The 26,121-nt window shown below is 39.2% G+C and overlaps 1 protein-coding gene across 2 annotated transcripts in view; it reads right to left on the reverse strand.

The window, feature by feature from the left end:
• Positions 1-26,121, reverse strand: part of SCAPER (S-phase cyclin A associated protein in the ER) — a 583,444-nt gene that overhangs the window by 95,040 nt on the left and 462,283 nt on the right. For both annotated transcript variants that reach the window (XM_025390645.1, XM_025390644.1), the window contains one exon: positions 5,120-5,352. In XM_025390645.1, coding sequence (XP_025246430.1) covers positions 5,120-5,352 — 233 coding nt within the window. The remainder of the gene's footprint in view (positions 1-5,119; positions 5,353-26,121) is intronic.

Here is a 26,121-nt window from a genome sequence, read left to right on the forward strand (position 1 = left end):
TATATATATATATATTTATATATATATATATATATAAACATCAAAATGTACTCAGTAAGTTTGTACAGTTACTGATATGGTCTGGCAGTGTCCCCACCCAAATCTCATCTTGAATTCCCACGTATTGTGGGAGGGACCTGGTGGGAGCACTTGAATCATGGGGACAGGTCTTTCCCGTGCTGTTCTCATGAGAGTGAATAAGTCTCATGACATCTGATGTTTTTTTATAAAAATGAGTTGACTTGCACAAACTCTCTTTGCCTGCTACCATCCACGTGAGTTGTGACTTGCTCCTCCTTGCCTTCCACCATGATTGTGAGGCCTCCCCAGCCATGTGGAAATGTAAATCCATTAAACCTCTTTTTCTTTCCAGTCTTGGTTATGTCTTTATCAGCAGGGTAAAAACGGACTAATACAGTAAATTGGTACCAATAGAGTGAGGCTCTGCTAAAAAGATACCTGAAAATGTTGGAAGTGACTTTGGAAATGGGTAGCAGGCAGAGGTTGGAAGTTTGGAGAGCTCAGAAGAAGACAGGAAAACGTGGGAAAGTTTGGAACTTAAGAGACTTGTTGAATGGCTTTGACCAAAAATGCTGATAATGATAAGGACAATGAAATCCAGGCTGAGCTGGTCTCAGATGGCGATGAGGAAACTGTTGGGAACTGGAGCAAAGGTGACTCTTGCAAAGAGACTGGTGGCATTTTTCCCCCACCTTAGAGATTTGTGGAACTTTGAACTTGAGGGAGATGATTTAGGGTATCTGGCAGAAGACATTTCTAAGCAGCAAAGCATTCAAGAGGTGACTTGGGTGCTGTTAAAAGCATTCAATTTTAAAAGGGAAACAGAGCATAAAAGTTTGGAAAATTTGCAGCCTGACTGTGTGATAGAAAAGAAAATCCCATTTTCTGAGGAGATATTCAAGCCAACTGCAGAAATTTGCATAAGTAACAAGGAACTGAATGTTAATCCCCAAGACAATGGGGAAAACGTCTCCAGGGCATGTCAGAGGTCTTCATGGCAGCCCCTCCCATCACAGGCCTGGAGGCCTAGGAGGAAAAGATGGTTTAGTGGGGCAGGCCCAGGGCCCCCCTGCTCTGTGTGGCCTAGGGACTTGGTACCCTGACTTCCACCCACTCTGGCCATGGCTAAAGGGGCCAAGATACAGCTTGGGCTGTTGCTTCAGAGGGTGGAAGCCCCAAGCCTTGGCAGCTTCCATGTGGTGTTGAGCCTGCAGGTGCACTGAAGTCAAGAATTGAAGTTTGGGAACCTCTGCCTAGATTTCACAGGATGTATGAAAATCCTTGGGTGCCCAGTTTGCAGCAGGGGAGGGGCCGTCATGGAGAACCTCTGCTAGCACAGTGTGGAAGGGAAATGTGGGATCAGAGCCCCCACACAGAGTCCCTACTGTGGCACCACATAGTGGAGCTGTAAGAAAAGGGCCACCTCCAGCCTGGGCGACAGAGCGAGACTCCGTCTCAAAAAAAAAAAGAAAAGGGCCACCGTCCTCCAGACCCCAGAATGGTAGATTCACTGACAGCTTGCACCACGTGCCTGGAAAAACTGCAGACACTCAATGCCAGCCCGTGAAAGCAGTCAAGAGAGGGGCTATACCCTGCAAAGCCACACAGGCAGAGCCGCCCAACATGACGGGAACCCACCTCTTGCAACAGCGTGATTTGGATGTGAGACATGGAGTCAAAAGAGATCATTTTGGAGCTTTAAGATCTGACGGCCCTGTTGGATTTTGGACTTGCATGGGGCCTGTAGCCCCTTTGTTTTGGCCAATTTCCCCTATTTGGAATGGGTATATTTGCCCAATGCCTGTACTCCAACTGTATCTAAGAAGTAACTAACTTGCTATGGATTTTATAGGCTCATAGGCAGAAGGGACTTGCCTTGTCTCAGATGAGACATTGTACTATGGACTTCTGAGTTAATGCTGAAATGAGTTAAGACTTTGGGGGACTGTTGGGAAGGCATGATTGGTTTTGAAATGTGAGGATATGAGATTTGGGAGGGGCTGGGGTGGAATGATATGGTTTGGCTGCCTCCCCACCCAAACCTCATCTTGAATTCCCATGAGCTTTGGGAGGGACCCGGTGGGAGGTAACTGAATCGTGGGGGCAGGTCTTTCCCATGCTGTTCTCGTGATAGTGAATAAGTCTCAAAAGATCTGATAGTTTTACAAAGAGGAGTTCCTCTGTACAAGCTCTCTCTTTGCCTGCCACCATCCATGTAAGACATGTCTTACTCCTCCTTGTGTTCTGCCATGATTGTGAGGCCTCCCCAGCCATGTGGAACCCTCTTTTCTTCTCAGTCTTGGGTATGTCTTTAACGGTAGTGTGAAAACGGACTAATACAGTTACAATGTGCCAATTAAAAAAATAAATTAAAAGTGAAAGAAATTCAGATATTTAATAGTAAAATAAAATTAGTTGGATATGCTGTAAAAGTCTTTTTAAATTTTTGACATGGCCTTCTACAGTGTCTGGCACAAAATTAGTATGGGTGACCATACTTCGAATTGAAAAATATTTCCAAGAATGGCTTAGATGCAGAAACTTGACTGAAAAAAATAAAATAATAAGAATAAATACTGTAATGATCTCATGTCTCTTAGATATCTTCCTATCTCTTCTATGCCAGATAAGGGGAAGGAAGGGATAGATTTCAGAATCTGCTCCTGCTCTACTTCAGGGATACAGCCAGAGAACAGCTCCAATGACTGTACTGGAGCCCTTTCTACTCAACTTCACAACTGACAAAAATGTCCAGATTGTAACAGGGAGTGGAGTGAGACTTCCTGTCAGTTCATATCTGGGAAGGTGAGAAGGCAAATATGAAAACGATTAACAAAAAAAAATTGCTTTGTTTGCTACACTAGGCAGATGTGAAATATGGTTTGCGGTTTTACACACAGGCTTCACCAAGCCAACTAACAATGCATTATCTGTAAGAAAACAATATTCAACAACAGTGGTTCAAATCAGAGAAAGACTGGCATGGTATTTTTTGAAGCAGTATGGTTGTCAATCATCCTTTTTAAGTCACATGAGTTATTTGGTTTGGCAGATTACCATTGCTCCTTCCTAAAGGAGGAAGGTATTAGGGGAAAAATACCTCCTAAAGGAAGGTATAAAAAGAAGGATTTGGTATTTATAATAATATATGTGAAAAAGTATGTATTTTCCCCTGGAAAGCCCACTGGAATTGTAATGAAGCATTTGAATGGGTCTTCTGCTTCATCACAGCTGAGGCACGTGGCTAAGTTGTCTGGATGACAAGAATGCAGGGTTGCTGCATCACAGGGTAGCCCAAGGGAGAATGCAGGGACAGAATGACATTCGTCAGCAGAGAGGGCAAAGCTCTACAATAACCAAAAGGACATGGGGAATTGAATGGGATCAAGCAACTGAGAGAAAGGCCAGGGAGGCTAAAAGTCAAGTGCTGTAAGATAAATGGTTGTGGCCCAAAGGGCCTGGTGCTCTCCAGCAATAAATATACTTGAGGAAAGAAGACAGGCAGATAGAAGGGGTAAGTGAACAAAGTAATCAAGGGTAAGGAAGCTACTGAATGAAACAACTGTTCCCAAGAAAGCACTATAAGAAAGCAGAAGAAATTTATGAACTGTGAAAGAAGCAAATACAGAGGAGTCATTCTTGTTCTTCTGTTAAGCAACCATAAGCTTCAGAGAGCAACAAATTGCATGGATTTGGGGAACCAGAGATCAGTGCAGAACACAGAAGAGGTGCTGATAGGCAGAACAGGTAATTGATTAACACCAGATGAAACTCTGTTGGGAAATAAAAAATTAACGAGGGTAAATGAGTTCAGATGCCAAAGTAGGAGTAAATTTCCCTAGAGAGAAGGTGACCTTAGAAGGAAACAGGGTTGACCTTGAACAGGTGTCAGAAATTGCCACATCTGTGTAGTGGAAAGCATACAGGTGTTGGGAGTCCAGCTAGACATGAGTTCCAGTCTCAGTTCTCCTACCTACTTTTAATCTTATTTATTACATAACCTTGGGCTAAGCACTGAACATCTCTGAGCAATTTCCTCACCTACAAAGTTTGAGTTAGAAATCCTACAGTTACGGCGCTGCAAAGCCTCTACTATAATTACCTTACACTTACAGGAACCTTCTAGGGTTACTATACTACACTGTAGGTATAACCCTATAAGGTTAACCCTACTAGGTATAAGGTATTGTACTATAATGGGTACTCTGTAAATGGTAGCTATTATTGTTGTTTTAAGTCTGAACCGAATTTATAACCAGAGATGAACTGAGACAGGGGAGTTCTCAGAAATTCCTTCAGTTGGAGAGAGTTGACATCAAGAAAGTTGTAAAAGCTCTAACAGAACACATTCTAACATCACATATCTAAATATCAAGAAAAGCCAGGTGTGGTGACTCACACCTGTAATCCCAGCACTTTGGGAGACTGAGGCGGGCGGGTCATTTGCGGTCAGGAGTTTGAGACTAGCCTGGCAAACATGGTGAAACCTTATCCCTACTAAGAATATAAAAATTAGCCAGGCATGGTGGCATGTGCCTGTAATCCCAGCTACTCAGGAGGCTGAGGCAGGAGAATTGCTTGAACCCAGGAGGCGGAAGTTGCCGTGAGCCAAGGTTGCGCCACTGCACTCCAGACTGGGTGATAGAAAACAACAACAAAAACAAAACAACAACCAAGAATGATACCTGAGCTCTACTTATACTGCTTTTCATTAAAAGAATTTTCTTTCTCTCTACAAAACTGCTTTAAAAAATCCATTGTGCTCTTCTGTGTTTTCCAAATTGTGTTTATCATTGAGCATGTATTCCTTTTATAATTAGGAAAAAGAACTTATTTTTAAAAGGTGGGGGTGAGACAGACAGACATGCTGTCTGCTGCTGCAAAAGAGCCTAAATATCTGAAGTAAAGTATTAATAGCAGCAATGGAGTGAAGGTGATAAATCTGAGAAATGTTTACAAGGTATTTTTGGTATTCTTTACCAGGAATGTGTGAATGACATTGTGAGAACCACTGCCATAACATGGGCCTTGAGATTTAAATTATTTTAATATAGTTTTTTAACAAAGAACAAAGTTTTAAGAACTCTAGCAATTTTACCTGATAAGGTCCTGAACTCGATTGTTAAAAGCATCACCTTGTGAGGGTTTGTTTTTCATTTCCTGTGTTGGTATTTTGGGGGTAGCTGGCTGGCAGTTTCCATCTGGTCGAGTGGCAATCAGGCAGCCCAAAACCACAGCACTGACTTTGAGAAGTCCCGTTGTCAAGCCTTCAAAAACTTGTTTATTTGTATTTCTTCCCAAAATAGTATTATTTTCATCTGGAACATAAACCTAGATGAAAAAAAGTACAGTAAATATGTTTCAATAAAACCACCAAAAATGGGCAGAGATAGTTTAGAACATTTCTGGAATCATAAGTAATTTTGACAATCTAAAATGTTCAAGAGTGTTGGCTCTGAAATCAGACTGCAAATTCAATTCAGAGCTTTACCCTCAGTACCTGATGTCCCTGGATAAGGTTACTATTTCAAAATTCCAATTTCTCATCTATAAAACAAGGATAACGAGAGTACCTGTATCATATAATTTTTGTGATTATTAAATGAGCTAATACATATAAAATGCTTAGAATATGCACAGGCACACAGTCGGTATTCAATACTTACTTAATAAATTATATTAAAAATTTAAATGAACTCAGAAAAACTGATAAAATGACAGCACTGTTTCTTATCACAGTGTATTAAAAAATATCTAACCTGAATTCCTATATCAGGATGAAATTTGCATTTCCTACTACAAAATGGCAAAACAGTTCTTTCCCTAAACATAATGTCACACTCAGCTCTCTTTGTGTATAGTTTACAAGTAACGTGGTTGTTAAACGTTGGAGCTTGGACCATGGCTCTGCAGTATATGATCTGAGACAAGTTCCTTGCTTTCTGTATCTCCCTAGCTCCCAGGACAACTCTGAAATTCAACTAAGAAGATGAATGGGAAAATATTTGGTAAAATATTAAATTCCACAAATGTACTTACTTGGTGACAACCAGTCTTTGCCTCATTTTCACTATTTATCTGTATCAGTTCTACCAAAGATAGAGGCATAAATGATCACTTGGATCCAAAAGGGGATCCTTAGAAAAAACAAGCAACTTATTGGCCAGAACTAGTCACACAAGTCCACCCAACCACAAAGGGAGCCAGGAGCTGTCATCCTATCATGTACTTGGAAAGAGAGAAAGAATCAGAACATCTGGTAAACAGCACTATCGACTGCAGAGTAATAGTTATTGTTTTTTCTATTATGACTATGCAGACATTCACAGCTAATCTACTTAATATTTACCCGTTTGTCTAAAATTTTTGGTTTTACTGAGATAATCATTTTTCCCTATATGTTGAATTTCCTATTTATGTGTCATCAATTAATTGTCTATCTTTCTGGTCAAAATGAAATTTCCTCTCAAGTTCATCTACATCAGGGATTGCTGATTCTTTTTCCTTCTCCAAAGGAGACATTCTTCCTGAAATCTGCCACCCTCCTTCTCTAACCTAGACTGGTAGCTCTCTAGGCTTACTACACAGCTCTAGGTTAGATGCCCTTATTTCTTGGATCACATGTCTTCCTTTTCTTTACATACAATTCTCTCATTTTGGTGTAGGGTCTATTCCATCATCTTCCTAAGAAAGAGTGCACAGGAAGAAACATTTTGAGATTCTGCACGTTTAAAAATATCTTTTATTATCCTTACATTTTATCTACAGTTTGGCTGGATATAGGATTCTTGGTTGCAACCCATATCCTTTAAGTTCTGAAGGATTGCTCCATTGTTTTCCACTTCAAGCATGGCTGTTTAGAAGTCTCTAATTCCTAATACTTCAGTACACATCCTGTAGAACTTTGAAACTCCAGAAACAGAATCTTCTTATGGCTGATTTCCTGTGCCTTGGTATAGATTTTATTTATTGTGTGAAAACTCAGTGGTCTTTTCAACTTGAAAGTTTTATGTTTCATTTCTGGGAAAATTTCTTGCATTATTTCTTTGCTAATTTCCTCCCACTTTCTCTGTTGGATTTTTTGTTTTGTTTTGGAGACACAGTCTTACTCTGTCATCCAGAAAGGAGTGCAATGGCACGATCTCACCTCTCTGCAACCTCTGCCTCCCGGGTTCAAGCGATTCTCCTGCCTCAGCCTCCCAAGTAGCTGGGATTACAGGTGTGTGCCACTACACCTAATTTTTGTATTTTTACTAGAGACGGGGTTTCACCATGTTGGCCAGGCTAGTCTTGAACTCCCGACTTCAGGTGATCCGCCCACCTTGGCCTCCCCAAATGCTGAGATTGCAGGCATGAGCCAATGCGCTTGGCCTTCTGATGGATTTTGAACCTAGACTGAGTTTCTAATTTAGAAAATATTTTTTCTCTTGTTTTTCATTGTTTTATGTTTTTTCCTACTTCTTTGGAGACTTCCTTAACTTATTTTCCAGTCCTACTAATTTTTTTTGTTTCATCAATTATATTTTAATATTTCAAGAGTTCTTTTTGGCTTTCTATATGTTTTGGTAGTGTCTTGCTTTTATTTCATGGATGCAATATCTTCTCATCTTTGTGAAATTAGACTTTTTAAAAGATTTTCTTTTGTTTCTTCCATGGTCTCTGTTTCATTTGAGGTTTTCCTGTATTTCAGGTTGGAGGCTTTCCTCAAATATGTATTAATCTTGGGCTTTTTGTTCATATTTAAGACTGATGAATGAATGTATCAGTGTATCACAATCTGGATCTAATCAATCAGAAGCTGAATACAAACTTCTGCATGAGGGGTTTCAATTTGGGTGATTAGGTTGAGACCACACTTTTTTCTGCTGGGGGATCCCAGCTTTTAATATTTATAAGTCTATTCTCCCGGGACAGTTAATTTCATGATATAGAATGAAATCTTATATCCTCCACAAACCTGGAGTGTATAACATGGTGCCCATTTTCAGAGGTTCACTGGAGAAGCGGGCTTAGTGTCTTACTGTTCTGAGAATGAGTTTTCTCACTTTGTTTTTGTATGGCTGTGCCTGGTGTCCCCATGTTCTACGTAACTTTGATTGAAACTGGTGTCTTTTCTGAGGATTGGGCAATGACAGTCACTTGGCTATACATATAGTAGGTAGGTTCTAAGGCATCCAGGGCACCTAAACTGCCTTTTATTTAGACTTTCAACCAATTACCCTCTTTGCAGCCCCACTTGTGCCCTCATTTTCTGAGATAGCTAGTAACTCTAATTCTTGAGCCCTGCTGGGATTCTGTGGCACAAATTTTCTTCTGGCATTCTGCTAATTTAGGCAACTGTCTTTCAATCATGTGCTTTCCAGATTGGGGGGAAAAAAAACAAACAAAAAAAAACTTGCTTTCCTTTCCTTCCTGTGCTCTTTCTTTGAGAGTTTATGACTTTCATCTATTTACTAGAATATTAGTAAGGCCTCTCGACAGAGAGAATGTAATTTATGTGTTCAACTGGCCACATTCTAAAATTAACTCAATAAATCCTCTAAAATACAACTTTCTTTTTCTTTTACACACTACAGAAAGAACATGAGTAATACATTTCTAGGTAATGTCAGAGTTCTTCATTCATCACCAATTTTCATATTCCTTTTTCTCCAACAACCTTGTACTGTTTTTCATCATGAAGTATTTCAAATAAAACACTATGTACGCATATTGTACTTAGCAATCTTTCATTTATCTAGAAGTTTTTTTATCCAGTAACTGGGACTTTTAAAAATACAGTTGAGAGTCAACAGGAAATAAAAAAGACTTCTGAGATAATAAAATTGATGTCATTGCTCATCTAACATTTGAGTACCTAACACATACATAACCAAGGGAGCAGACTGATGCTTTGCTCATCCTCAGGCTTTTGTTCAGACCCTAAAGACTCTAATTTTACAAAACTAACAAGATGTGGTTTCTTGGTTTATAGAAACAGAAGGAATAATATAAAAGAGAAAAATGGGCCGGGCACAGTGGCTCACGCCTGTAATCCCAGCACTTTGGGAGGCCGAGGTGGGCAGATCACGAGGTCAGGAGACAGAGATCATCCTGGCCAACATGGTGAAACCCTGTCTCTACTAAAAATACAAAAATTAGCTGGGCATGGTGGTGCGTGCCTGTAATCCCAGCTACTTGGGAGGCTGAGGCAAGAGAATCGCTTGAACCTGGGAGTCGGTGGTTGCATTGAGCTGACATCATGCCACTGGACTCCAGCCTGGTGACAGAGAGAGACTCCATCTCACAGAAAAAAAAAAAAAATAGAGAAAAATGGTGACCATTTTACAGGTAGGCAGTAGCAAAATGTGATACTAGTTCTGGAAGAACAAGAAAAGACAGATATGAGAATACAAAAGGCATTGCGATCTGGGGACAGACTGAATCATCTTTATTTCCTATGAAATTAGGATTTACTACAAATCAGTGTTAACTGCTAATTCTCAAAATGACACCCTTAAGAGGTCAAGAAAAGGTTAAAATATGAGCCACACTTATGAGGGTAGTGGGGGAAGAATGAAAACTAATGTTTACTAAGTTTTCTACCAGGCCAGGTTCTTAATCATTTTCCTTATATTATCTCATTTAATTTTTACAGACTAGAAATCAAAGTTCAGAGACATCAAGCAACGTGTCCAAGTCTTACAACTACTGAATGGAAGAGCTGGGAGTTGAACCCAATCTGCTAAGACTTTAAAGCCCATGTGGTTTCCCTTACCCCACAGTGACTCCCTCCCATTGGGCATCTCTTTTACTGAGAGTTGTGTAGAAGCTATGTCTGGGGGAGGATGTGAAAATGGGTCATGGGCTAAAACACTTCCTTACTGATGTCTCTTCCATTAAAAAACTAGGGGTTTCTAGGCCGGGCGCGGTGGCTCAAGCCTGTAATCCCAGCACTTTGGGAGGCCGAGGCGGGTGGATCACGAGGTCAGGAGATCGAGACTATCCTGGCTAACATGGTGAAACCCCGTCTCTACTAAAAATACAAAAAAAAACTAGCCGGGCGTGGTGGCGGGCGCCTGTAGTCTCAGCTACTTGGGAGGCTGAGGCGGGAGAATGGCGTGAACCCGGGAGGCGGAGCTTGCAGTGAGCCGAGATCACGCCACTGCACTCCAGCCTGGGAGACACAGCGAGACTCCGTCTCAAAAAACAAAAAAACAAAAAAACAACAAAAAAAAAAACTAGGGGTTTCACATGAGCTTTACTCTTGGCCAAAAGATTAAGAATATAGGCTAGGCGTGGTGGCTCACACCTATAATCCCAGCACTTTGGGAGGCCAAGGCAGTGGATCACGAGGTCAGGAGTTCAAGACCACCCTGGCCAACATTGTGAAACCCTGTATCTACTAAAAATACAAAAAATTAGCCAGGCATGGTGGCAGGTGCCTGTAATTCCAGCTACTTGGGAGGCTGAGGCAGGAGAACTGCTTGAATCTGAGAGGCGGAGGTTGCAGTGAGCCGAGATTGTGCCATCGTGCTCCAGCCTGGGTGACCGTGAGAGACTCTGTCTCAAAAAAAAAAAAAAAAAAAAAATTAAGAATGTATTTATGGGCTGTTGGGATAGTTCTGGGTGAAACATACTAATCTCATTATTTAGAAACTGTAAATGGGGTTTGGGGACCAAATGCTACCTCCTCGTCTGCTCCAAGAAAATAAGCTCAATGTAAAGCAAATCAGATACATAGTTTTACACTATTCTTATATTCTCTGCCTATAGCTGACTGGCAACTTTGGATTTTCTGTCTCACTGGGGGCTTTGTGCTTAATTTTACAAACACCATTTTGTCAGTTGCTCATAAAGTAAACACAAATGGAGAAACTTCTATAACAATCTAGCAGTTACACAAAGAATCCTTGTGGCCCCGCAGAAGGCAAATCTCCCTTGTCAGGTTTGCTGGACCAAATCCTAGGATCTCAGGCCCAGGTCTAAAGGCCTTTACTCTACTGAACGGTCCTACTTGCTCACCATGATCTCCTATTTTCCAACAGTCTCACTGAGTTTCACATCCAGTTCAAGCACCGAAACAAATTTTTTCATAGAAAATTTCATATTTTTCAAGTAGATTGGCCCTTTCATTGTTAAAAATAGTGTTTTTTTGCTTGCAACCTTTGGTAAAATATTTTTTGGTCTGTCTCAGAGGACATTTTATTCAAATGGTCCCAGAAATTCTCCTTGTCCCTTTGTATAGATTTTTCTTTTGCTGGGTTTAAGTTATTTTACAGGAATGTTGTAATAGAAAACCAATGCTTCATCTAGAAAATAATTTCAAAACTGCCAGAATTAAGGTAAGGAGGGGCTCATCTTCAGTGAGACAAAATGATTTTTTTTTTTTTTTTAAAGATAGAGTCTTGCTCTGTCACCCAGGCTAGAGTGAAGTGGTGCAATCTCTGCTCACTGTATTCTCCACCTCCCTAGTTCAAGCAATTCTCGTGCTTCAGCCTCCCAAGAAGCCGGCATTACAGGTATGTGCCATCAGGCCCAGCTAATATTTTAGTAGAGATGGGGTTTCGTCATGTTTGTCTCAAGCTCCTGGCCTCAAGCAATCCGCCCACCTCAGCCTCCCAAAGACCTTCTAGTCTTAAAAATGAGATTTGACAAAAAGAAACTTTAAGAAGGTATCTATACTGTAAATGACATTTTATTCAAAGCAGTATACTGCCCTGCTGTCTTTCATGTAGTTGGGTATCATTGTTACTTGCCAGAGGTAAAATAGCTCACTTGTGAGCAGCCTGCTCGTTTGGGACACCTTTAATACATAAAATACACACTTACGTGAGTTCTGATATCTGCTTATAGAGCAACACTTGAGTTTGAACTTACTTTCAGCACAGCTGCTGGGCCAAGGGCGTGTCCTTTGGGCAAGGTGTGCAAGCAGCCTCCTCCCTTCCCCCACTCTGCTCTATTACACACCTGACTTACCTGAGTCTGGAACGCATTCCATTCTGGGGTGGGTGGTCTGTGGAGGAGCAGGGGAAGGTTACCTTCCCAGCACGCATCAGTGTTTGTAACTACCACTTGCTGGTATGTACCAAGCCTGGCCTGGGAAAGAGAGCTATGTAGCTTCTGGTCCTTCTGAATCTCTCATCCCTCAGGCAGAAATCTAAAACCATGCTTTCTTTTCAAATGGATGAAAGGTATTTCCTTTAGAATATTTCTTTAGAATACCCTAGAGTGGTCATTATCCTACTCTTATTATACAGTGATTTCATGTACATAATCTTATTGCAAAACTTCCCATTCCCCTCAAAAGATATTTGACCTTTTAAAAATCTGTAGATATTTCATACAGTTTCAGATACAGAAAAAATCTTAGAATCAAATCTTTTCATTTTATCTTTGGGGAAACCAAGGTCCAGAGGAGAAAAAGACTTCCTTGAGGATACAGAAATCATCAGGGCTGGAACAGATACTGGTGCCGATTCTCTAAACTTATTCCAAAATGAAACCCAATGTTTATAGGACCAAGCCCTGAATCAAAATGTTTTCAGCAAAGTTAAATTAAAAGTCATTATAACTTTTAAAAGTCAAGCATGTATTCTTTTTTCCCATTGCCAAAGCGGTTTCAAATACTTTCAACATTCTTGTTTGCAATACAGAAAGATGCTTTTTATTAGTAATATAAATCTCTTGTTCTGTAATGTGATTCCATGAGAGAAAATTAAATTAGTAATTACTGGTCATTCTGTATAACTACTTTTTTGTATTCTGAAGATAGGTTTACATATTTTCAAGCTGTACAGTGTATACAGAATGGTCAGAATATGAATTAGGTTCACTGAGAACCAATAAGAGATTGTTTAGAAAACTGTCAAGACAGTGTCAGAGTATAGAAAAAAAAGGCAAAAAATGTGCAAAGGCTCCAGCAGCAGACACAAGTTCTTACACTGTTGGCTTCATTTCCTATACCAAATGGTCATTAAACATGAAACAGTCTTTTTGCCATAGATAGTTATAAAACGTGTATGCCCATGTTATATCATGCATAAAAACAGAACTGATGCTTGAAAATATAAAAGGAAATCACATAGAAGTGGCTAGTAGTTTTCCACTATTATCTTTTAAAATCCCCCCCCCCCCTTTTTTTTTTTCAGACGGAGTCTCACTCTGTCATCCAGGCAGGAGTGCAGTGGCACAATCTTGGCTCACTGCAAGCTCCGCCTCCCGGGTTCACGCCATTCTCCTGCCTCAGCCTCCCGAGTAGCTCGGACTACAGGCGACCGCCACCATGCCAGGCTAATTTTTTGTATTTTTAGTAGAGACGGGGTTTCCCCGTGTTAGCCAGGATGGTCTCGATCTCCTAACCTCATGATCCGTCCACCTCGGCCTCCCAAAGTGTTGGGATTACAGGCGCAAGCCACCGCGCCCAGTCTATTCTCCTTCTTTTTATGCCCCAAATAATGTTATGACAATATTAAAGACACTGCAATTAATCCTAAATATCATTACCTTTTCTAACGTATTTATGCCTTTGAGCCTATTTTAATGCAGCCAAAATCCTAACAAGATAAAATGTCCGCAAACTTTATAGTGTATGCCTTAGTGGTCACGATGCTTGCAAAACTCTTTGTTATACATGTTGAATCATATACTTCCTCTGCTCAACACATTCCCTGGTATCTCATTTCCTGCAAACTAAAAGCTCCAAATCTCATGATGCCCAAGGAAGCCCTTCTGATCTATCTTATACCTCCATTACTCTCCAAATTAATATACTCAGTCAGTCTGTCTCTTGCTCGCATTCTGATATTTCCTCTGTCTGGAATGCCCCTCCCCCAGGTAACCTCATGACTAATTTCTCCGCTTCTTCTAGGTCTCTATTCAAATGTCATCTTATCCATAAGTTGTGCCAGAGTATCCTATTTAAAGTAACATTTCTCTCCCCAAACCTATCTTCCCTTTCTTGCTTACTCAACTTTTTCTTCCAGTGCAATAGCTACCTCCTGACATACTGTACATTATTTCCTCTCTCTCTCAATCAGAATATAAGCTCTACAAGGGCAAGACTTTGTCTTGATCACTGCTACAATCCCAGTGCCTAGAACAACATGAGACATGTAGTAGATGTTCAATAAATATTTTTAAAATGCATGTAGACACTGATTTTCACTAAAAAATTCACCAAACCAATAACTGTGACATTTAGAAGGTCCAAGGTAAAGAGAAAACCAGCATTTTATATATATATATATAGTATTTAGTCATCCTGGGCAAAGCTGTAAAGTGAATTAAAGGAAGAAAGGAATTTTGAGCGCAAAACCCTTCTCTATGCAATATCCTATGTGTTCACCTCTTACTCCTGTTTCAGTTATTGTAGTCTATGAGAGGTATCTTTTCTTTTCTCCACCCCCTAAAATAAGTTATGTGCCTCACTGTAATTCCCAAACACCTTGTACATGCTGTGCTTTACTGCAGCACTCATTACACTACATTTTAAATGTCTCTTACTGGTTTCTCCTACTAAACTGTGAGCTACAATTTGTCTCTGTAGTTCCAATGCCTAAATATTTGTCCAATGAAAGAATGAGTAGGTTTTAGAGGCATTTACAAAGCAGCTTTGGTGTGTTGGGAGCACTTTCCTGGGAGGCCTGAGTCTCTCTCATTCTATCTTAGCTACTGCTACCAGCATGACTTGTGTGTATCCAGTTCCTTATGTATAAAATGAGGACATTCAGCCTTAAGCAGTATTTACTGAGAGTCCACTGTAAGATGGCAAGCTAGGTCCCTTTATATATATATATATCTCATTAAATGTTTATAGCTACCCTATAGTATATCTATTATTATGCCTACTATGCAAATGAGAAAACAGAGGTTCACAAAGGTTAAGCAACTTACACAAGATCTTGAAGTCAGCAAATAATGGAGCAGCTTCTCAAATTCAACACATCTGACTCAATGTTAGGTGATATACCCTAACACCATTGTATCTTTCCTGATATAAGGATGGACTTGTTAATCTCTGAGACTTCTTTTAAATCGCAGATTCTATGATTCTGTAGGTCTTTATTTATGATCATTAAGTTATTCAAGTAATCTATCTGGAATACAGGCAAAACCCAGGAAATAATTTAAAAAACCAATGAAAAAGGTGGTGGGGGCATGTGTATTGATGCAAATGAGAGGACAGATAAACAGCGAAAGTTGGGGTAAAAAAATAACACCACCACCGAGGGAATCACCATCTAATAATAATGCTAGATGGCAGGCCTCAAAGAATGGAGAAAATCAGAGACTCCCAGAGTTGGAAAGCCCCAAGGTGATTATCTAGTTCATCCTCCTAAACAGTGCAGGGGTTCCTTAATACAAGAGATCTTCAAAACATTTGTGAAAAATGTGTATTTTGGAAAAACTATGCATGGATTTCAATTATTTCTGTACCAAAATAAACTTATACTAACTTGTTATAACATGTCTGATGAGGCTCTAGTTGGAGGCACAAAGAAAGATAAGACATCAATTTGAAAAGATCTCCTATAAGAGCAAGATGAATTCTGCTAACATTGAAGCAAGAACAAACATCAAATTTATGGTGAAACTTGGGTGGAAGAATTGTGAAATCACTGGTATTTAACAAAAAGTTTATGGGGACAATGGCCCAAGGAAATCAGCAGTTTACAAATGGATAACTTGTTTACGGACATGATGTTGAAGATGAAGCCTGCACCAGCAGACCATCCACATCAATTTATAAGGAAAGAATTCATTTTGTGCTCTAATTGAAGGTGACTGATGATTAACAGCAGAAACAACAACTAAAGGAGGAACTACATAACCAGAGCAAAGAAACTAAAAACCTTGAAAAAAGAATGGATGAATGGATAACTAGAATAATCAATGCAGAGAAGACCTTAAAAGAATTGATAGAGATGAAAACCGTAACACGAGAACTACGTGACAAATGCACAAGCTTCAGTAACCGACTCGATCAACTGAAAGAAAGAGTATCAGCGATTGAAGATCAAATGAATGAAATGAAGCGAGAAGAGAAGTGTAGAGAAAAAAGAGTAAAAAGAAATGAACAAAGCCTCCAAGAAATATGGGATTATGTGAAAAGACCAAATCTGCGTCTGATTGGTGTGCCTGAAAGTGATGGGGAAAATGGAACCAAGTTGGAAAACACTCTTCAGGATATCATCCAGGAGAACTTCCCCAACCTAGTAAGGCAGGCCAACATTCAAATTCAGGAAATACAGAGAACGCCACGAAGATACTCCGTGAGAACAGTAACTCCAAGAAACATAATTGTCAGATTCACCAAAGTTGAAATGAAGGGAAAAATGTTAAGGGCAGCCAGAGAGAAAGGTCGGGTTACCCACAAAGGGAAGCCCATCAGACTAACAGCAGATCTCTCGGCAGAAACTCTACAAGCCAGAAGAGTGGGGGCCAGTATTCAACATTCTTAAAGAAAATAATTTTCAACCCAGAATTTCATACCCAGCCAAACTAAGTTTCATAAGTGAAGGAGAAATAAAATCCTTTACAGACAAGCAAATGCTTAGAGATTTTGTCACCACCAGCCCTGCCCTACAAGAGATCCTGAAGGAAGTACTAAACATGGAAAGGAACAACCGGTACCAGCCATTGCAAAAACATGTCAAAATGTAAAGTGCATCGATGCTAGGAAGAAACTGCATCAACTAGCGAGCAAAATAACCAGCTAATATCACAATGACAGGATCAAGTTCACACATAACAATATTAACCTTAAATGTAAATGCACTAAATGGTCGAATTAAAAGACACAGACTGGTAAATTGGATAAAGAGTCAAGACCCATCATTATGCTGTATTCAGGAGACCCATTTCACATGCAGAGACACACATAGGCTCAAAAAAAAGGGATGGAGGAAGATCTACCAAGCAAATGGAAAACAAACAAACAAACAAAAAAGCAGGGGTTGCAATCCTAGTCTCTGATAAAACAGACTTTAAACCATCAAAGATCAAAAGAGACAAAGAAGGCCATTACATAATGGTAAAGGGATCAATTCATCAGGAAAAGCTAACTATCCTAAATATATATGCACCCAATACAGGAGCACCCAGATTCATAAGGCAAGTCCTTAGAGACTTACAAAGAGACTTAGACTCCCATACAATAATAATGGGAAACTTTAACACCCCACTGTCAACATTAGATCAACGAGACAGAAAGTTAAAAAGGATATCCAGGAATTGAACTCAACTCTGCACCAAGTGAATCTAATAGACATCTACAGAACTCTCCACCCCAAATCAACAGAATATACATTCTTCTCAGCACCACATGCACTTATTCCAAAATTGACCACATAGTTGCAAGTAAAGCACTCCTCAGCAAATGTAAAAGAACAGAAATTATAACAAACTGTCTCTCAGACCACAGTGCAATCAAACTAGAACTCAGGACTAAGAAACTCACTCAACACTACTCGACTACATGGAAACTGAACAACCTGCTCCTGAATGACTACTGGGTACATAACGAAATGAAGGCAGAAATAAAGATGTTCTTTGAAACCAATGAGAACAAAGATACAACATACCAGAATCTCTGGGACACATTTAAAGCAGTGTGTAGAGGTAAATTTATAGCACTAAATGCCCACAAGAGAAAGCTGGAAAGATATAAAATTGACACCCTAACATCACAATTAAAAGAACTAGAGAAGCAAGAGCAAATACATTCAAAAGCTAGCAGAAGGCAAGAAATCACTAAGATCAGAGCAGAACTGAAGGAGAGAGAGACACAAAAAACCCTCCAAAAAAATCAATGAATCCAGGAGCTGGTTTTTTGAAAAGATCAACAAAATTGATAGACTGCTAGCAAGACTAATAAAGAAGAAAAGAGAGAAGAATCAAATAGACACAATAAAAAACGATAAAGGGGATATCACCACCGACCCCACAGAAATACAAACTACCATCAGAGAATACTATAAACACCTCTACGCAAATAAACTAGAAAACCTAGAAGAAATGGATAATTTCCTGGACACTTACACTCTCCCAAGACTAAACCAGGAAGAAGTTGAATCCCTGAATAGACCAACAGCAGGCTCCGAAATTGAGGCAATAATTAATAGCCTGCCAACCAAAAAAAGTCCAAGACCAGACGGATTCACAGCCAAATTCTACCAGAGGTATAAGGAGGAGTTGGTACCATTCCTTCTGAAACTATTCCAATCCATAGAAAAAGAGGGAATCCTCCCTAACTCATTTTACGAGGCCAACATCATCCTGATACCAAAGCCTGACAGAGATACAACAAAAAAAGAGAATTTTAGACCAATATCCCTGATGAACATTGATGTAAAAATCCTCAATAAAATACTGGCAAACCGAATCCAACAGCACATCAAAAAGCTTATCCACCATGATCAAGTGGGCTTCATCCCTGGATGCAAGGCTCATTCGACATATACAAATCAATAAACGTAATCCAGCATATAAACAGAACCAAAGACAAAAACCACATGATTATCTCAATAGATGCAGAAAAGGCCTTTGACAAAATTCAACAGCACTTCATGATAAAAACTCTCAATAAATTCGGTATTGATGGAACGTGTCTCAAAATAGTAAGAGCTATTTATGACAAACCCACAGCCAATATCATACTGAATGGGCAAAAACTGGAAGCATTCCCTTTGAAAACTGGCACAAGACAGGGATGCCCTCTCTCACCGCTCCTCTTCAACATAGTGTTGGAAGTTCTGGTCAGGGCAATTAGGCAGGAGAAAGAAATAAAGGGCACTCAATTAGGAAAAGACGAAGTCAAATTGTCCCTGTTTGCAGATGACATGATTGTGTATTTAGAAAACCCCATTGTCTCAGCCCAAAATCTCCTTAAGCTGATAAGCAACTTCAGCAAAGTCTCAGGATACAAAATCAATGTGTGAAAATCACAAGCGTTCCTATACTCCAATAACAGACAGAGAGCCAAATCATGAGTGAACTCCCATTCACAATAGCTTCAAAGAGAATAAAATACCTAGGAATCCAACTTACCAGGGATGTAAAGGACCTCTTCAAGGAGAACTACAAACCACTGCTCAGTGAAATAAAAGAGGACACAAACAAATGGAAGAACATTCCATGCTCATGGATTGGAAGAATCAATATTGTGAAAATGGCCATACTGCCCAAGGTAATTTATAGATTCAATGCCACCTCCATTAAGCTACCAATGACTTTCTTCACAGAACTGGAAAAAACTGCTTTAAAGTTCATATGGAACCAAAAAAGACCCCGCATTGCCAAGACAATCCTAAGCCAAAAGAACAAAGCTGGAGGCATCACGCTACCTGACTTCAAACTATACTACAAGGCTACAGTAACCAAAACAGCATGGTACTGGTACCAAAACAGAGATATAGACCAATGGAACAGAACAGAGCACTCAGAAATAATACCACACATCTACAGCCATCGGATCTTTGACAAACCTGACAAAAACAAGAAATGGGGAAAGGATTCCCTATTTAATAAATGGTGCTGGGAAAACTGGCTAGCCATAAGTTGAAAGCTGAAACTGGATCCTTTCCTTACTCCTTATCGAAAATTAATTCAAGATGGATTAGAGACTTAAATGTTAGACCTAAAACCATAAAAACCCTAGAAGAACCCCGTCCCTACTAAAAAATACGAAAAGCTAGCCAGGCAAGGTGGCGGGCGCCTGTAGTCCCAGCTACTTGGGAGGCTGAGGAAGGAGAATGGCATAAACCCGGGAGGTGGAGCTTGAAGTGAGCCGAGATCGCGCCACTGCACTCCAGGCTGGGTGACAGAGTGAGACTCTGTCTCAAAAAACAAAACAAAACAAAACAAAACAAAAAACCCTAGAAGAAAACCTAGGGAATACCATTCAGGACACAGGCATGGGCAAGGACTTCATGTGTAAAACACCAAAAGCAATGGCAGCAAAAGCCAAAATTGACAAATGGGATCTAATTAAACTAAAGAGCTTCTGCGTAGCAAAAGAAACTACCATCAGAGTGAACAGGCAACCTATAGAAAGGGAGAAAATTTTTGCAATCTACTCATCTGACAAAGGGCTAATATCCAGAACCTATGAAGAACTCAAACAAATTTACAATAAAAAAAAAAAACAACCCCATCAAAAATTGGGCAAAGGATATGAACAGACCCTTCTCAAAAGAAGACATTCATACAGCCAACAAACACATGAAAAAATGCTCATCATGACTCGCCATCAGAGAAATGCAAATCAAAATCACAATGAGATACCATCTCATACCAGTTAGAATGGCAATCATTAAAAAATCAGGAAACAATAGGTGCTGGAGAGGATGTGGAGAAATAGAACACTTTCACACTGCTGGTGGGACTGTAAACTAGTTCAACCATTATGGAAAACAGTGTGGCAATTCCTCAAGGATCTCGAACTAGAAATACTATTTGACCCAGCCATCCCACTACTGGGGATATACCCAAAGGATTATAAGTCATGCTGCTATAAAGACACACGCACATGTATGTTTACTGTGGCACTATTCACAATAGCAAAGACTTGGAATCAACCCAAATGTCCATCAGTGACAGACTGGATTAAGAAAATGTGGCACATATACACCATGGAATACTATGCAGCCACAAAAAAGGATGAGTTCGTGTCCTTTGTAGGGACATGGATGCAGCTGGAAACCATCATTCTCAGCAAACTATCGCCAAGAACAGAAAACCAAATACCGCGTGTTCTCAAAGGTGGGAATTGAACAATGAGATCACTTGGACACAGGAAGGGGATCATCACACACCGGGTCCTATTGTAGGGACGGTGGGGAGGGATAGCATTAGGAGATATACCTAATGTAAATGATGAGTTAATGGGTGCAGCACACCAACATGGCACATGTATACATATGTAACAAACCTGCACGTTGTGCACGTGTACCCTAGAACTTAAAGTATAATAATAATAATAAAAAGAAAGAACAGATACAAAATTCTATGGAGACAGCGCATTTCTTAAGCTCTCCGGCTTATTTATTCCCCTCAATAATTCAATTACTGTCTTTACATTGCTGCCTATTGGAAAGAGTATTTTTTTCCCTTCTAAATCTAGTACAATGAAGTAAAAGACGAAGTATATCCTTTACCTAGACTCACCAATTGACAACATTTTGCCACACTTGTAAAAGCATATATATATATATATTTATTTATTTATTTTGAGACAGAGTCTTGCTCTGTTGCCCAGGCTGGAGTGCAGTAGCCAAATCTCGGCTCACCACAACCTCCACCTCCCTGGTTCAGGCGATTCTCATGCCTCAGCCTCCTGAGTGGCTGGGATTACAGGTGTGTGCCACTAAGCCCAGCTAATTTTTTGTATTTTTAGTAGAGACAGGGTTTTGTCATATTGCCCAGGCTGGTCTTGAACTCCTGGGCTCAGTGATCCAGCCACCTTGGCCTCCCAAAGTGTTGGGATTACATGCGTGAGCCACTGCACCTGGCCTGCAAAAACATATTTAAAAAATAAATTTTATTGTAAAATGCACCCATTTGAAGAGTACACTTCGATTAACTTTGACATATATGCACCTATGTAAGAACCATCATAATCAAGATACAGAACACTCTGATCATCTCCAAAAGTTTCCCTGTGCCCCTTTGAAGTCAATGTTCCCTTTCGCCCCTGTGTGTATAGGCAATCACTGATCTGCTTTGTATTATAAATGACTTTGCATTTTCTAGAATTTCAAATAACTGCAATCATACAGTAGGTAGATTTTTGAATCTGGCTTTCTGCAGTATGAATAATATTTCCATGAATTCTGAATAATTCATCCATGTTGTATCAATAGTTCACTCCTTTTTATTGCTAAATTCTCCACTATGAATATACCTCAATTTATCAATTCACCTGTTCGTGGACATGTGTGTTATTTAGGGATTTTACTTATGAATAAGGATGCTAAGATCACTCCTGTACAAGTCTTTTTGTAGAGAAATGTTTTTCATTTTTCTTGGAGAAATAGCTAGGAGTGGGATTGCTGGGATGTAGGGTAAGTGTATGTTTATAAGACACTGCCAAACTTAAAGCACACTTTATAAAACACAGGAGTTTGTTAAACTATATTGTCAAGGTTTAAGAGAAAGCAAGTTATCTTTCAACGAATACAGCTACATACTGAAGTGTGGTCTATGTTAAGACTTTTGTCACGGTCAGAAGCGTTAATGAGACCTAATATTGCTGCTTTTTCCTCTCTAAACAGACTGCTTTAACAGGTAAGAATGAACGGAACAAGAGCAGAGGCCAACCATAAAGAACCATTTCCCACATCTCATAAAACCCCAAGAGGAGTGGGAAAGGGCACAGAAACAGGAACTTAGCTGTGTGTATGACCTTAGAATGTCTGATATTACTATTTTCTTTCATTTACTTGAAAAGACAGTAAATGCTTCATGCCTTGCTATATCTAAATACAAACATGACAACACTGGGATGTAAGCTTAAAGAGGGTAGGCTGTGACTGCATTATTATAGGGTATTGGGAAAGGTCTAACCGGGGTCTATCTGTATTTGCCACTCTAATTTCTACACATACCCCCAGAGCTGATCCACTTCTCTTTTCCTCTCCATTTTATCTCCTTCCTTAACCTCCCTCTTCTCTCTGTCTCATTCTTCTTCTAGTTCCTACTCTTGTCTTCCTTTTAGTCCCACTCTTCCATTTTTTCTCATCTCTCTGCTTTCTGAGTATATGTACACATGTGTATTGTATGAATCTTACCCTTGGTAGGTTTCTTAATTTCAAGATTCTGTTCTCAGTCTTTCCAAATGGCAGTTACCAAGTCTTGTATTTCCAGGCTTGTTAGACACAAAGGAACAGAACTATTCCCTTGCATTGCTGATCCTGGTCTTTGTGCCTTTCAATTGTAGTAATCTTTCCCCTGAAGCTATACTGTGAACATTCTACACAAGACACCTGGGATACTACGGGTTCCCCACCTGGCTACTGGGATTGCTCATTTTCCTAAATCTCCATATTAAATGACATCAGTGTTGTGTTCAAATTGGCACAAAGTATACACTGAATAGCTGTCATCCCCTTTGAAGAATTTTCATAGTATGAGTTAGGTGTTTTACAAATTCCCCTGCAAGGATTTTAAATGTGTTTCAATGATAGAGCTAAACAGTCTACTATGAAAGCTTCACTTTCCTTTCACAAGAACAATCACTTTCCCATAAGGAAAACTTTTTAAGTTGAAGGCTGTATTTCAGCTCCAAGAAATAAGCCCTAGTTTTAAGTTTTTCTGTGTTTCAGCTATTGAGATCAATGTATGTAGCTGACGGAAATGACAAAACTCTTATCAACTTATTCCAGGTTTCCAAAACTTTTATTTCTGTATTTTGCTAAAATATTTGTGTGTTTTTATGTGCATATAGCCCCAAATATTAGAATAACTGCAAGTATAGTTCAAAGAACTTTTTTTTTTTTTTTTTTTTTTTAAGAGATAGAGTTGCCTGGGGTAGAATGCATTGGTGCAATTATAGCCTACTGCAACCTCTAACTCTTGGGCCCAAGTGATCCTTCTACCTCAACCCACTGAGTGGCTGGGACTACAGGTGTGTGCCACCAGGACCAGCTAAATTTTTAAAGAATGTTTGTAGTGATGGGGTCTTGCTATGTTGCCCAGGCTGGTCTCAAACTGCTGGCCTCCAGTGATTGTCCTGCCTCAGCCTCCTGAGTTGCTGGGATTACAGGTGAGAGCTACCGAATCCAGCTAAAAGGACCTTTTTCCCTGAACCTTGTGAGGATACTCACATGATGCCCCCTCACCACTAAATACTTTTGTGTATTTCCAATGAATGGACATTCTCCTACATTACAATATATTCATCAGTCAGGAAATTAACACTGATTCTTTGTCACCATCTAAACCTCAGAGCCCATTCAAAATTTGCCAGTTGTCCCATTAATGTCATCTAGAGCAAAAGGATCTGGTTCAGAATCGTGTTCTAACAGGTTGTCATGTCTCTTATTACTACCAGTCTAGAAAACTCCTCAGTGACTCCTTGAACTTTCATGATTTTTAGACATTTGAAGATTACAGGTTATTTTGAAGAATGTCCTAAAATTTGGGTATGTTGGATGTTTCCTCATAATTAGATTCAGATTATATTACCTTTGGCAGAAATATTACAGAAGCAATGCTGTGTTCTTTTCATTGCAGCCTATCATGTAGCAGACAGTTCTGATTTGTGCATAACTGATACTCTTTGATCATTTGGCAAGGTGGTGTGTGCCAGGTTTTCTCACTAGAAAGTTGCTCTTTTACTTTGTAATTAATAACAATTTTGTAGGAATATACTATACTTTTAAATTAGGCAAATATCCTGTTTCTCAACAAACATACATTCTTCTTGGGAAATGGGTATGGCACAAGAAAATAAATATTTCTCTCTCATTGGTAAAAAGTGGCAGAAAGATACTTGGAGAATGATCTGAGATACAGGTCTTCCTGCTTAAACTAACAGATCAGTTATTGTTTGTGTCTATTTAAAATACAGGGCATTATTTTCCAAAATGTAGTAGTATAATAAGTACATTATTTCCCCATATTTGAAACCGGAGAGACAAGCAAGCATCTACAGGGCAAGAGCTGAGGCTATGTCCTATTACCACTAACTTAGTATCCTTCACAAGTGGATCCCCACTTATGTCAGCAGCTAGAGCTCTCACCACTTAGCACTCATCCCCCTTCCTTTGACTTGGGTTATAAACCTTGCTAAGGATGATTTTTTTTTCTCATCGTTTTCCTAGATGATCACATTACTACTCATCCTTCAGGTCTCAGATATTAGTAATATTTAGATATTACTTTGTCTAGGAACTTTGACCCCTGAAAATCAGCACTGCCTTGACTCATCATAATCCTTAAATATACTGTATTTGACTGCTTGTTTGAGCTATCCACTGATCATGAATTCCAAGAACACTACAACTGTGTCTTTAATTTTTTAAGTAAAATTTAAATAATTTAATGGGAATAATATCAATACATTTAATTTATTTTTGGCTCTTCAACTATCTCATTCCCCATCTCCCTAACCTAGTAACCACTATCATGATTTTGTGTTTATCATTCCCTTGCTTAAACAAAGATTTTATCACATAAATGTGTCCCTAGAGAATATAACATTTAGTTTTGCTTGCTTTCACATTTTGCAAAAATATCTCATTTTCATAATTCATTGAATTTACTAATATTTTTAGAATTTTGACATCTTGGTTCATTAGAGAGACTGGCCTATAATTTTTTTTTTCTTGCACCATCTTTGTCTGGTTTTATTACCAAGGTTATAGTGGTCTCGAAAAAATGAACTGCGAAGAAATCACACGTTTTATCTTCCTGGCATAGTTTAATATTGAAATGATCTTGTTCCTGGAACATTTGCTGGAAGTTAGCTGTAGCATTATCTAGGCCTGGTGCTTTTTTTAATAGACAGATTTTAAATAACTAATTTATTTAACTGTTAAAAAATTATTCAGGCTTTCTATTTCTTCTTGAGTTGGTCTGGTGAGTTATATTTTTCTAGGAATTTAAATTCGTTAAAGCTTTCAAATGCACTGGTATAAAGCTGTTCAAAGTATTTTCTTAACTTTTCAATTCTTCCTCAACCTATAGTTAAATTTCCCATTTTATTCATTATTTGTGCCTCTTGTTTGTTCTTGATCAATTCTAATTTATGAAGCCTAAGTATTTAAGCTTATACCTTTTTTATGGTTTTGCTTTAACTGTATCCCAAACATTTTGATACGCAGTTTTTTCATTGCTATTTCCATTCCTCCAGCTTTACTGGGGTATAGTTGACAAGCAAAAATTGTATATACTTCAGGTGTACAACTCGATGTTTTGATTTCACTATTTTTCCATTTTAAGTTTTAAAAACTTGTGATTTACTCTATCGCTCTTGAGTTTATTATGGGAATCTCTAAATTTCTAAATGTATATATGGATCTTCATCTTCACTGGTTTCTACCTTAACTGCATTGTATTCAGAATGCACTAATTGTATAATACTTCTATTTAAAGGTATAAATTTTCCTCTAAGCACTG

The sequence above is a fragment of the Theropithecus gelada genome, chromosome 7a, assembly GCF_003255815.1.
Source record: "Theropithecus gelada isolate Dixy chromosome 7a, Tgel_1.0, whole genome shotgun sequence".
NCBI classification, from domain to species: domain Eukaryota; kingdom Metazoa; phylum Chordata; class Mammalia; order Primates; family Cercopithecidae; genus Theropithecus; species Theropithecus gelada.